The sequence below is a fragment of the Vulpes vulpes genome, chromosome 11 (genome assembly GCF_048418805.1).
Source record: "Vulpes vulpes isolate BD-2025 chromosome 11, VulVul3, whole genome shotgun sequence".
NCBI lineage: Eukaryota > Metazoa > Chordata > Mammalia > Carnivora > Canidae > Vulpes > Vulpes vulpes.
This window is the reverse complement of record NC_132790.1, coordinates 2,263,842-2,278,348: the sequence shown is the minus strand read 5'-3', so window position 1 is coordinate 2,278,348 and position 14,507 is coordinate 2,263,842. Positions and strand designations below refer to the sequence as shown.

Below are 14,507 nucleotides of genomic sequence, written 5' to 3'. Positions count from 1 at the left end.
CAGGAGTTAACTACCAGATTTGTCCTATTCCTAGAAATGATACAGAAGTGTTGTGTCATGGTGTACAACGGGGCCTTCTCTGAAACCCTAGAAGGGACTCTCTTAGCAGAAGTATCACTCAGTTTCACACTCCTACACCTGCTCAACCCTCACCCCAAGCACGTATCCATCTGTCCGTAGACCCTCTTTCTTCAGACGGTAGATTCAGTACCCTGTGAGTCAGGACACAGGCCAGTGGCCGAATGACGGAGGACACCAGGTATAAAGGAAATGATCTTAATGAGGTGAGGAAGTCAGTGAGGAGGCAAGTCTCGGATGTCATAGGACAGAAAACCATGCAGAACTTCTGTGGTGAGGACAACTTAGTTTCCAATCATACGTCTTTGGGAAGATTCATTTATTGCCCTCAACAATGGCTTTCTTTTCTAAACCTGGTGTTTATGAGGCTCCATGGCACAGTACGTGATAACGCCAAGTCCAGGGACGAGGACATGCTGGGATCTTAGCGACCGTAGCCGTCAGGTGGGTGGCACTCAGTATTCCAGGACGTGCTGATGGCCTCCCAATGCACCTGTGATCCTTTGCTTCAGGGCTTCATCTCAGCCCTTGCACAGGGCAGGCTGGCAGCGCCCGGGGCTGTTATCATTGGCTGAAAGCCAGTGACAGAAGGAGTTAGACACAAATATTCAGGCTTCTTTGCCCACCAGGAGGGACGACCCTGAGACAGGATCTGGAGGTCTTCCACAGGTCCCCAGTGAAGATGGAACCTCAAGTGCTCACAGGGGTAACCTGCTCAAAAACACACCTTTTATTGGCTTCATTTTCTTCCATATTTTCATCGCCACCAATATTCAATGAAATCACTTCCTCCAGTATGACTTGCATTCAAATCCTTGTCTTAGGGTTTTTTTGTTTGTTTGTTTGTTTGGTTGGTTGGTTGGTTGGTTGGTTGGTTTTTAATGCTTCTGGGGGAACATAACTTAAAGCAAATATAATCCAAGTGGTGACTAAAAATGCTCATGTAAAAAAGATATGTTCTGCTGATGGGAACTTTTTGTTCCAAAACATAGAAGAACTCAAGGTAGCCAATGGAGGACAAGATTAAGTGTGACATAGACAAGCTGTCTTGTCTGAGTTCCCCCAGACCGGTGAGCCACTAGCTAATGCAAGAGCTGATGGCAGGCACATACAAGGCCCCAGTGAGACCAGGAGGAGAACCTTACTATTTTACTGGACCCTTCTCAGCCCAGACCAAATTGCTGGCCCATAGAATTGTGAGCAAATAAAATTGCTGTTTAAGAAATTTATTTTGGGGTGATGTGTTACACAGCAATACATAGGTAATATGAAAATTGGTAGTAGGAGTGGAGAAATGCTGTAACCCTGAAGCCCCCAAATATGTGGTATTAGCTTTGGGACTGGGTGGCACCTGAAGTTTGGGACAGCAAAAGGGAAATTATGAAAAATGGCAAGACAGTGAGGAAACTGCTATAGGAACCTGCACAAAGTCAAGGGTTTTAGCCTCTCGGTTTAGTTCCCCTGATGTCAGCCAGTTCAGTCCAGCTGGAGAGGCAATATTGAGAAAATAATATGTGAAGAAAAAAAAAAGAAGTGGATCAGAAGGAAGACTCCTTAAATTCTAGTTTGAGTTTTGCCACAATCTCACAGGGACCTAAGCCTCCGGTTTTTCATCCTTGAAACAAGAGAGACAATTGCAATTGTGAAATTCTACATCTGAAAGACTGCATTTACCCATTCTTTCAATTACTCCCTCCCTCACTCAATGGTCCTCTTTGATGTGTATTTATCTATCACAACAGCCAATAATAAAAATGGAAATTCAACCAGAGATGCATGCTTGATGCCCACTTTTGAAAATGGCAAAGGTAACACTTCCCATCATTGTATTTGATTATTTTCAAGACCTCAGGCCTTATAGAGCCACATTCTTTTCCATCTTAGTAGATAGTAAGTTCACTTCTCATGTTGGTTTGAACTCAACCTGGAACCAGTCTTAACCCCTCTCTTTCTCTCACCCCCCACGTCCACTTCCTACAAGAATCCTGGTGCCTATGTCCCACTCTCAAATATAGCCACTTGCATCATCTCTTCTCTTGCCACCGGAATACCATCAGCTCTTGCTTGGGCTATAGGAACAGCCTCGGAACCAGACCCTTGCTTCAGCAGTCAAAATCCTAGACTCATTCCCAACATCCAGCTACAGCAACACTCAAAAAATGCAGATCACATCGTGTCACTCCTCTGCTCAAACGCTGCCATGACCCATCTCACGGAGAGTAAAAGTCAACACTTACAAAGACCTTCAAGGCTTCATAGCATTGCTTCAAACCCTCTCAGACCCTGAATATCCATCCTAAAGCAATCATTTTGTGACGTCACTTACTATGCCAAAATAATATTCAATAATGATATCCTATACCTACATATGTAATTTCTGAAACCTTAACTATAATTACTACAACACCACCAATGTAAAGGAAAGGCAAATTAGAAAGAAAGAAACTTAACCCCCCACATTATGTCACCTATAATGCTTAGGCACCACTTCGAAAGATGACATTAAAAAAGTAGTAGCTTGGGGGACGCCTGGGTGGCTCAGCGGTTGAGCGTCTGCCTTCGGCTCAGTGCGTGACCCCGAGGTCCTGGAATCGAATCCCACATCGGGCTGCCCTGCAGGAGCCTGCTTCTCCCTCTGCCTGGGTCTCTGCCTCTTTCTCTCTGTGTCTCATGAATAAATAAATAAAATCTTTTAAAAAAAAAGTAGTGGCCTGTGCATTACTATAATGAAAAAGTTTGGGTTAAAGAGAAGTAAGTAATTCAGAAGTCATTTAGTTTAAGAAGTCCAAGAAAAATGAGAAAGCAGGCACACAGCAGCCTATAGGCTAGTGCTGAGGGCGAATAATAACAGACTGGGTTTATCAGCCTGTGATAAGATAAAGAAGGAAACAAGGTTAACTGGAGTGGAGACAGCAGGATGAGGCTAATGACAAACCGTCCAAATGGAGATAATGAAACCATATGACACTGCCATTGAGCTGAGCCTAATCTGTCACGTGAGGGTGAGGACAAGCCCTCCTGCTTCGACAAGGGGCAGGACAGTAGTACAGTTGCACAGGTGGCGCATCTGGCTCTGGAAATCCCACTGTATATCAAAGCATTTAAGTCAATTGGCAGTGGCTGCGTGATACTCACCCCAAGACCCACTGGCTTAAAAACAAAGGATTTGATCAACTATGCTGCAATTTAAAAGAAGCAACCAAAACTAAAAATAAACATTAAAAAGAATTTAATATTTTTCATGATTTTGCAGATTGGCTGGGTAATCTCCCTACTTGCTTCCCCAGGGCCCCTGTGAGGTTGCCATCACCCGAAAGGTCAGCTGGGTGAGAAGATCTAGGTGGCCTCACTCTCAGGTCTGCTAGTCGCATTGGGTGCTGGCTGGGGTGCCTCTGTCGTCCTCTGCGTGTCCGCTCATCCCCCCGAAGCCAGCCCGCCTAGCCCAGCTTCCCGACAGCAGTACCAGGACGGCATTGCAAGGGGGTGAGAGCAGAAGCCATATAACCTCACGAGGCCTGGGCTCCAAATTCACACATCACTTCTCTTGGTCAAAGCCACATCCTATGGGTCAGAGCAAGTCGCGAGGCCCTCACAGATTCAAGGGGTAGGGAAACAGACTCCACCTCTTGCAGTCCTCAGGGCTTTAAAAGACCCTGGGAAGAGTATCTATGGTTGGGTAATAGGGAATGGAGGATGAACAAAGAGCTTCTGCAAAGGGCTTGAGTGGTATAAATTTGGGGACAGTAACAACAGGAACAACAACAATAATAAGTAATAACACAAAACGCTTACGTGGCACGCACCACTGACCAAGTTCTGTTAAAAGTGTTTGCATGTAACACCTCATTTACGCCTCCTGGACATCCTTTGAGACAGGTGCATTTATGATCACTCTCCCACAGACGTGGAAATCGGGCACAGCGAGGTTCAGCGATTTTCCCAGTCCCGCCGCTGCTGGGCGGCAGTGCCAGCGTGTGCAGCCCAACAGAGTCAAGAGTCCATGATTCTTTTTTTTTCTTAGGATTTTATTTATTTATTCATGAGAGACCCAGAGAGAGAGGCAGAAACACAGGCAGAGGGAGAAGCAGGCTCCCTGCGGGAACCCGGATGCAGGACTCAATCCCAGGACCTCAGGGTCACGACCTGAGCCGAAGGCAGACGCTCAACCCCAGAGCCACCCAGCCGTCTCAAGAGTCCATGCCCTTCACCCTTGTGCTGTAGTGCCCATTCTGACACAGCAAAAGGCAACCCCCAATCACCCCGTGTGTGCTTTACGCAATCTGAAATCCTTACTAGGGTAGTAAAAATTAAAATACGTAGAGGGCAATAAACGTCGACAATAAATTAAATTCAGTGAAACCCTTGCATTTCCTGTACCTGTGTTACCTTAATTATTATAAAGGCAGTCTCAGAGCTCCTCGGGTACATATTTGCAGTTGGTTTACTGTAAAAACTGAACCATTTTCCCGAAAACCAATTAGTAGCACCGCTGGAGCAGGGTTGCTCAGAAAATTTTTCAATTGACCTCAAGACAATGTTTTTATTCCACTTTGTCTTGGGGCAAATACCCTACGTTTTAGTGCATGTACACAGCTTCTTACTTTCAAAGGTTAACATAACCAGAGAGCCAAGTGCGTCGTGATTTCTATTTGCAGGAGGTTTGGAACACGAGGGCGTTGAACAACCACCGAGCACGAAGTGGTACAATTACTCATCGTACGTATGTGTCTCACATGCCCAAGACCCCCACTGTCCCTGCTTGGGCCCCCTGCACTCCAGTAGTGGGTGCCTCCTCTCAGTGTGGTGACCAAATTACCCCACAAATATTCCAAGCCCCTCCCCGTGTCTGACACCGCACCCCCCAGAATGCTCCTCCACATACAGGGACTCCCCCCTCCACTTCTTTGATCTCCTCTCTCACCTTTCTCCCCCTGGCTCCCTCCTCTGGAGCACACTGATTTCTTTCCTGTCCCTCAAACATGTGAGTCCTACTCCCTTTTTAGGGCCTGGGCATCTGTGGCTACTGTAGGTTGGGGTGTCTCTCCCTCCCGGGGTGCCAGGACTGGCCCTGGTCACCACCCAAATCTCACTTAACCACCCTGTATGAATTACCGCCATCCCTGCTGAGGCAGGACCCCTGCAATCTACCTTTTCCTATTTACTGTCTGTCCAGGGCACTCGGCAGGCCAGAGGGCTGCGAGGCACATGCAACCTCCTCCAACTTCCACTGCCCGGCTGGAAACACTGCCACTTGCTAGAGGGCGACATGGGGCACGTTGCTTGACTCCATATGTCCAATGGTTCTAGTCTGTTAAGAGGGGATGATAATGATAGAACCAACCGGGAAAGGTCATGTGAAGGGCAAATGCTTGAATACACGTGAAGGACCCAGAGCAGGGCTTGGCACACAGGTAAATGGCCAACACTTTTCTGTTATGATCGCCTTACGCAGTATGTTTATTAATCACCTTCCGGTACATTTATTGATCACCTTCTCTGCGATGAAGGAAGCCCCATAAGAGACGGGTTTGGTCCAGTGCTTTCTCCCCCAGCCCTAGAGGGCGCCCGGAACATCGTAGGTGCTTAACGAGCATTGAGTGGTTAACTGAGTTACTTAGTTGTACAAATGATTTTCCACATTTGGGCAGTTTGTTTATTTATTTATTTATTTATTTATTTATTTATTTATTTATAGAATTTAAAAACTCTTTAACACTCAACCAAAGCTTCATGAAAGAAGGGAAGTATCCTCTACGTGGAAACCGTAGCTGATAACAACACTCAGTAACCTGCACAAAGTCATCCTCTTCTTAAGCATTGGACTTTGAAGTTGTACTCCTTTCTGACTCCTCTCTTTCTCCTCTGTCTCCCTCTTTCTAACAGTTACTGAGGGATTTTTTTTAAAAAAACAGTAGCAATGCTTTGGGGAGTCAAACGTTAATAGCTGAATGGAAAAACCAAGGATATATTTACGTTTTCCGAAAGTACACTAATGAGCAACGAGGATATGTGCATAGACTTTGTGGGATGAAGCATCAGTCGAGTCATTCCCACTTGAATTACGCCCCAGACAGTAGCTGGTGCATTACCTACCATCCAACCTACTACCTATTCTGATCACCTACCTACCTTTGGTGGGGAGGGGAGTTTGGATATTTGATTATCTGTGGAATCACAAGTTTTAAAACCTTCTGGAAAGTATTCATTTGCTGAAGTGGCTTTTGAAATCCAGAGTCATCCTTTGTAATCATTTAGTTTACATAATAATAAAAAAGAGGTGTGTTAAGAATCCTCTGCTGTGATATAGAGATGGTGTTGGACAAGGAAAACAAACCACTTTCTCATAGAAGCTGACTCATGATCACACCTACATACTGGGCACATAAACTCAATTTTTAATGTGCTATTTTAGTTGAGAATTATTGCAAGATCAAGATACCACTGCCTCATTTTGTTTTCATTAACATAATCCCCATATTTGTATCATTTAGGAATCCCCCCTCATTAAAATGTTTTTAATTAAAAAAAAAAATTGCTATGTTTTTTGGTATTTCTACCAAAACTGGTAGAAATAACTTTTGTTAAAGAACTCGGCTCTACTACATGACAGAAGGGGATAAAGACAAAATGGATACTCAGTACACCATTTATCTCAAACTTGAGTTTTCTTATCTGGAAAATAGCAACATTTGCAGCGTCTCTTCTGCCTGCTTTTCAGAAGACTGATGTTACTGACACAGATAATAAGGTCAACTCCCTTTCAGGGAGACTGTCCTACAAGTTAGACCAGGAAGCAGGTATCACCCTTGGGGTAGCCTCGTGGGAGTGGCTCCATCCTTCTTCATTCTACGGATGTGAATGCAGTTGTGTGTATGGCCAAACCTAAGCCTTGCCCAATAACACCCACATGTGCTCTTCCTGTGCTGTGTGATCATCCTGAAAATAAATGCGCTTCTCAACAACCCTGTGTTTCCAAGGTGATGTATGCTATTGGGGGGGAGAAAATAACTACTCTTTCTAACTTGAAGAAGCAGAGCTGTCTTACCTCGTAGGTGCTGGTGATGCCAGACCTGTAGAACACAGGGAGAAAGAGCTCCGACGTGAGGATGATGACAAAGGTGTAGGCGATGAAGAAGAGCACAAAGGATGCCCCAAAGCGGTAAACCTCCGAGGGGGCCCCCAGCACAGTGACAGCTGACATGAAGCTGGCTGTCAGAGACAAGGCCACGGGGCCAAAGCTCATCTGCCTTCCCCCGACCAAGAACTCTCTTGAAGTTGCCTTTTTCCTCTCCTTAATAGCAAAGAACACCCCAATCCCGGAGGAAATGACAAAGAGGGCCGCAAACACGACATAATCCCAAACTGCGAAGCTTTTGGCCTCCATGCTGGGCAGGATGGCACCAGAGAGGTGCTTCCAACCAGGGCTCAGGGGGAAGCTGCTTCCAAAATCAGAGCTCAGGACAGTAGATGCTTTGCCGAGAGAGATCAAGTTGATTTTGGGAGGAGACTGATGACCGTAGGCACTTGAGTGGGTCTCCAGACACCAAGCTGTATTCAGGGAAGATCTCAAAGTTGACTCCAAAGAAGAATCTGGTAGTAAGTAGTATTGGTACCGCCAAGTGAGAACGTGCAATCCGACCCGGCCAGGAGCTGTATGTTCCCCTGCTAAAACGGAGAGGGAGTTCAGATGTGTTCTGAAATTAATAACCATGGGGGTGGAATGGACTTCCAGATAACATGCTCTTTTATGTTCTGGATTTTTTTTGATTTAAGGTTAAACATTACTGGAGAAAAAATGGAAGTGATACAAGTTGAACATCTCAGCATTTTTAAGTAGTGAAATGGAATCTGCACTGGGCAACAGCACCCTCGGGGGTGTCTTTTCCCTGAGTGAGGGAGGAAGGGAGGGTGGAGGCAGGGTACCTGCAATTGCCCGAGGCAGTGGGTGTGGAGGGAAAGGCACAAGGGACCGGCAATCAGGAGACCTTTGCTCAAGTTGGCTCCACTCTAAGCAAGCTGTGTAATTGCTGCAAGTCATTTAACCTTTCTGAGCTTCAGCTGGAGCATGGAGGTAATAAGACCGCAAGGGGTTACTATGAGGCTTCAAGTGTCTCAAACTTTCTACCCTCTTTCCCCCATCTGTTAATATGAAAGCCGATAATATCTACCTCATTGGCTCTTATTGGTAAACGTTTACAGTGGAACCCTCCTGAACATAGTAGTTGATTCTCTCTTAACTCAGAAAATGGATTTACCAATAATTAATAAACCATTTATGGGGCATCTGGGTGGCTCAGTCAGTTAAGCATCTGCCTTCAGCTAAGGTCCTGATCCAGGGTCCTGGGATGGAGTCCTAAGCATGGGGCTCCCCACTCAGCGGGGAGTCTGCTTCTCCCTCCCCCTCTGCCCCTCCCCGCCTTGTGCTCTCCCTTGCTCTCTTTCTGTCAAATAAATAAGTAAAATCTTAAAAAAAAAAAAAAAAACACCATTTGTATTCCTCCATTTTATCTCCATCTCTCCTTCATTTTGACATTTACAACTCAACACTTGTACCTGAGGTTAACTCAGAATTAGTTTTAGGACAAATAAGAAAAGGAAGGTGAAAATCCAGTTACAGACTCCCGTTTCTGCTCTTGTTAGATCATCAATTGTCCTGAAGTGTCCCCACTAAGCCTTTGGGGGACGGTTTCTCTATTTTGTTCATACTTCTCCTCTTTCTCGATGGTCTTCCCTGACCCTCGCCCTACAAAGCCTGGTTATTCCACAAGATATAGTCCCTGTCTCCTCTGCTGTGTGGAGCCTTCCCTGACTCACACCTGCTCGCTCCACCCCAGCCACCGTGGGAGCAGCCCCTCCTGGGACTGCGTATCCTCCGCTATTTTAAAGAACCTACATGAGTGTCTGTATGAGTCTGTCGGCTGTTGTAGATGACCAACTTTTGGAAGATAGGGACAAGGCCCGGTCCAGAGTGATCAAGAAACAGTAGCCACTGTAGAAAATAAGGAAATAATCAACAAAGCAAAAGAAGAAATTGTAAATTATCCAACATGCCCAACGCCAGAAACATTTTCTGCCAAACAGAGGAAATTCTAATCTTGCTTTTGACATCTGGATAATTGAACATATCTGTGATGATTTGTTTAGTCTGGATATTGTCTTCCCTCTCTACTGTGCTCCATGGATTTGGAAGGGCATTGGAAGCACTGATGGCCAAAATATACTTGTAGTTACAAATAAATACGCAAAGACCGCCAGGAGCTATCAGTGTCCTGTTAAATTTCCTTCTCTAAATTTGCAGACTTGACATGATCAGTGTTAATGGGAAACCAGGCCTTTAATATTTTTATTTTAACCTAAGCTTTTAATTATTTTTATCATGCACCATTCTGATTATGTAACAGAGTTTTGTTTGTAACAGTCTCAGCAGAAAATCAGAACTCTGGCTTTCAGAGATTTGACTACCTTTTACTTTAATATTAACACCAACTAAGTGTTAATATTCAATCCACAAAGGGTGTAAACAACTTGTTCTGGTCAGGTGAATATTTGCTCAAAACATTATCATTATATCTATGAGGTCCCAGGGTTAAATACCAGCAGCTTACGGTTGACGAGTCCATGAGTGCTGCTGATTTTAATGAATCAGTGTCAAGAAACAGTATCGTCTACATAACTTGCATTTGTCTTGGATGTCAAGACAGTGGGGAAATAGAGTGGCTGATGGTTTGGTATGGGAAGGAAACTCCATGCTTCTCACAATAACATATTCCTTGCTTTCAACATTTTGCTGACTATGAGGCACAGCATCAATTTATTAATTTAATTCTCAGTTATCTCCCATTTTTTGAAAATCTTTCCATCCTATTGGTAGCATTCAGTGTCTTCAAACTCTCTTCCTCCTTCCCCATGAAATTCACTCTATGCAAGGTTCATGGTGAACCTATACAAGATATAGGATCAACTTACTAATAACTTTTCAGGGAAAACAACACAACCAGCACATGCAATGGGTGTATCAATTATTTTTTAAAGATCTACTTATTTATTTGAAAGAGAGAGAAAGAGAGCAGAGGAAAAGGGAGAGAGAGACAAGCAGACTACCTGCTGAGTGGGGAGCCTGTTGGGACTTGATCCCAGGACCCTGAGATCATGACCTGAGCTGAAATTAAGAGTTGGACACTTAACCAACTGAGCCACCCAGGCACCCAATGGCTATATCAGTTAGAAGGTACATCCCTATAACAAAAATATTAGCATGGAAGGGTGGGAAAATGTACTTCTTTGATCTGAAGAAACCCCAGTATCTCCTGTATCATTTTGCAGGAACTCCAAATGCAAACACTGAAACTTGTTCCTTAGTGTAAGGTGGAAACCTTTGTTAGAAGGTAAGACATCATCACCGGCTCCCCCCAACACACACACACTCTCCCCTAAGGAGGCTCCACTATCCAATTCCCACTGCATAATTGGTTAGATTTGTTGTTGTTATCAGTAATAGTCTCCTTGGTGTAAAATAGTTCTGCACTTTGCTTGGAGCAAGTTCTAATGGGAGAAAGCAAGAGAGTTTGAGAACATTGAATGCTACCAAAGGGAGGAAACAGTAAAGCACTGGCAAGATTAGACATCTGGGGGTATAGTGTTGGAGACTAGGCATAGGAATAAAGACAAAAACAAAACAAAACAAAACAAAACAAAAACCAGTACATGAATCTATCTGGTGGCAGAGACATTTCTCAAAGCTAATAAGACTATCTTAAAACCAGTGTAAGGAGAACCAAAGGGGTTCTAACAATGAGATTAACATTAAATGTTAGTATTTTTTCCAGCTTTATTGAGATATAAGTGACATGTAGCATTATGTAAGTTTAAGATATACAATGTGATGGTTTGATACACTTATATATTGTGGAATGATCACCACAATAGGGTTAGTTGACTGCATCATTTCCCATAATTACCTTCTTGGGGGGTGAGCGGTGAGGACATTCAGGATCTACTCTCTTAGCAACTCTTAGGTATATAATAGGTATATTATACCATAGGTATAATGGTATTAGGTATATAATACCATATTGTTAACTATAGTCACCATGCTGTACATCAGGTCCTCAAATAAATGTTAAATTTTTGTCATGTTGTGCTGGAGTGTAATTCCCTTCTTCACCTCAACCTTTATGGAAAAGCTGTTACATCACTGGTATTATGTTGATTTATATTCATCATTACACTAAAGGGAAAAGAGATTGTGTTTGTTTTTAGGTTCAAAATACAGAAGGAGGAAGGAAAACTATTGAAGGAAGTATGACACATAGGGGAAATTGAGGACCCAGTAAAAACAAAAATTGGGTGGCTGAGTCGGTTAAGCAACTGACTCTTGATTTTGGCCCAAGTCATGATCTCAGGGTTGTGAGATTGAGTGCCATGGTAGGCTCCATGCTAGATATAGAGCCTGCGTAAATTGCAGAAAAGACCTCCTGACAATATTTATAACCTTTGAGATTGATTATTCCATCAAAGTCAGGAGATTGAGCTTTTTTGTCTTTATTTTTTTGTCTTGTGTTTGTCTTTCTTTCTCTTTTCCTTTCCTTCTTATTCTTTCTTTCTTTCTTTCTTTCTTTCTTTCTTTCTTTCTTTCTTCTTTCTTTCTTTCACGTTCTCTTTCCTCCTTCCCTCTCTCCCTCCTTTCCTTCTTAATATAAAAAGAAGGGTGATCTGAGAAGGCTAGAGGTTTTGGGGCACTGAGGAGTTAATACTTGAATTTCATTTACATCTTCTCACTAGAAAAAAAATATTGTTCCCAAACCCTTGTGTAATATAGTGGAGAGCATCCTTTACCTGCAACAAGAGACCAGGTTTCTTTCTCCATCCTGTCACTAAGCTGTTCTATGATTTTGTTACTATTTTCTCTGGTTCTTAGTTACCACATTTGTAAAAAATGATGGTATATCCTATTAATAATTAGATATTCAGATTAATATAAGTAACTAAATCACTTTTCAAGTCTACTCAGATGTTGCCTTCTTTGGTTAAACTGCAAACAACCACCTTCAAATCTTCCTTCCCTACTCTATTTTTTCTTCAAAAATGTATCCTCTACTAATATAATTTGTAACATTTTATTTTTTAAAGATTTTATTTATTTATTTATTTGAAAGACAAGGGGAGCACAAGTGGGGAGAGAAGCAGAGGCAGAGGGACTAACAGACCCTGTGCTGAGTTCAGAGCCCAGTGCGGACCTTGATCCCTCAACCCTGAGATCATGACCTGAACAGAAATCAAGAGTCAGACGCTTAACTGAATGAGCCACCTACTCAGGCATCCCACTATATAATATTTTAAATGTTAACATCCCTCAACTGAAATGAAAACTTTCTAAAGGGATTTATCTACTTTGTTTTCTAAGGTAACCTCATAATCTAGAAATTTCTGTCCCTTAACAGACACCCCATACATCAAACTGAAGTATATAAATTCTAGGAGTCCATTCCATCTTTATAATCTATGCTTAATCCCTATTTTACTGAAGAAAAAAATAAAAAAACTAATAAAAAATCTTTCAAGATTTTTTTAAGCTTAAGTATTAATCTGCCTCCAAACATATTTTCCATGTAAAATTGATATTTATATTCCATCCTGTCAAGTTCCCAAATTCATTGTAGCTAAATGGGACTGTGGTTAAAATTTCACTCACTCATTCTACATACACTTAACAAATGTGAAGAGACGGTTATTCAAACCTTTAAGAGGCAAATTTCAAAGTCCAGCAGATAATGTTATTTAGAACCGACCTACGGCATTGCAGGTCTACAGTAAACAAGTAGAACATTGGAAAGGAATATCCAGCTGGAAAGGCAATTGAGCATGAGGATCAAGGTCCTCATTAAACGCCCTTAAGTACTCTTCATTGTAGAACAGCATGATCGACAATGGGCTTGATTTGCTAAATAAGTATAAAAGAAGAACATTTCTTGTTTAGTTCATGCTTCTAGCCATTAAAACAGAACTTTTGAATAATCTTGAAAAGGGGATGGATTCTCTTATTGTCTGAAACTTTCATGTATTATTTTGGTTCTCATATGACTATAAAAATCTGTAAAACTTTTTTTAAAAATTAAAAAAATGTGTAAAAAATAGTATCAATAGTCCCATTTTACAAATGTTAGAAAAAAGTGCTTAGCCCAAGGTCAAGAGCAAGATCATATAGCTTCTGAGAAGTGGTTTTAGACTCGAGTAAAGCCTGGATAACTCCAAAATCTATACTGTTTGTACTGAGTATTTCTTACAAAAACATTTTTTTTTTGTTTCAAATTTTTATTTAAATTCTAGTTAGTTAACACATAGTATAATATTGGTTTCAGGAATAGGATTTGGTGATTCATCACTAACATATAACATCCAGTGGCCATCACAACAAGTCCTTAATACCCATCACCCATTTAGCCCATCCCCTGCCCACCCTTCCTCCAGCAACTCTTGGCTTGTTCTCTATATTTAAGAGTCTCTTAGGGTTTGCCTCTCTCTCTCTCTCTTTTTTCCCTTGCCTGTTTTGTTTCCTAAATTCCACATATGAGTGAAATCATATGGTGCTTGTCTTTGACTTACTTTGCTTAGCATAATCCACTCTAGCTCAATCCACGCTGTTACAAATGGCAAGATTGCATTCTTTTCAATGGCTCAGTAATATTCCATTGTATATATCTTATAAAGACATTTTCAGCTTACTCACTTTTTAGTTTAAATGGAGAGACTTTTTAAAAGTATTAAAGGGGGACGCCTGGGTGGCTCAGCGGTTGAGCATCTGCCTTCAGCTCAGGTCATGATCCCGGGGTCTGGGATTAAGTCTCGCATCAGGCTCCCTGCACAGAGCCTGCTTCTCTCTCTGCCTGTGTCGCTGCCTCTGTGTCTCTCATGAATAAATAAATAAAATCTTTAAAAAACAAAATAAAAAAATAAAAGTTTTAAAGGGATGCCTGGGTGGCTCAGTTGGTTAAGGATCCAACTCTGATTTTGGCCCAGGTCATGATCTCAGGGTTGTGAGATCGAGTGCCATGGTAGGCTCCATGCTGGATATAGAGCCTGCTTAAGATTCTCTCTCTTCCTCTCCTTCCCTCCCACCTCACTCCCTCTCTCATGCATGCATGTATGTGCTCTCTCTTTCTCTAAAAAAAGGTATTGAAGAAAAATTTAAGTTTTTCTACCTTGTCAATCTGAACAGTGACAATCAATGAATCTCCAGTGAAATAGAGCAGTGATAACCAAGGCTCCTCATGTTCTGTAACACTCTCATGTTCTCAAGTACCTTATCAATCGATCAATCAATAAAACTTCAATTAAATTCAAGCAAATTTTAATATTAAGTATCTTTTATTTATTCAGAATCTTTTGAAATATATTTGAACAGGACAATACAGTTGGCAAGTTTTGATGTA

The 14,507-nt window shown here is 42.3% G+C and overlaps 1 protein-coding gene across 1 annotated transcript in view; it reads right to left on the bottom strand.

The window, feature by feature from the left end:
- SLC5A12 (solute carrier family 5 member 12) overlaps positions 1 to 7,970 on the bottom strand; it is a 46,270-nt gene extending 38,300 nt beyond the window's left edge. The window contains exon 1 of the mRNA XM_026018622.2: positions 7,124 to 7,970. Coding sequence (XP_025874407.2) covers positions 7,124 to 7,789 — 666 coding nt within the window. The 5' untranslated portion in view covers positions 7,790 to 7,970. The remainder of the gene's footprint in view (positions 1 to 7,123) is intronic.
- Positions 7,971 to 14,507: the final 6,537 nt, after the last annotated feature.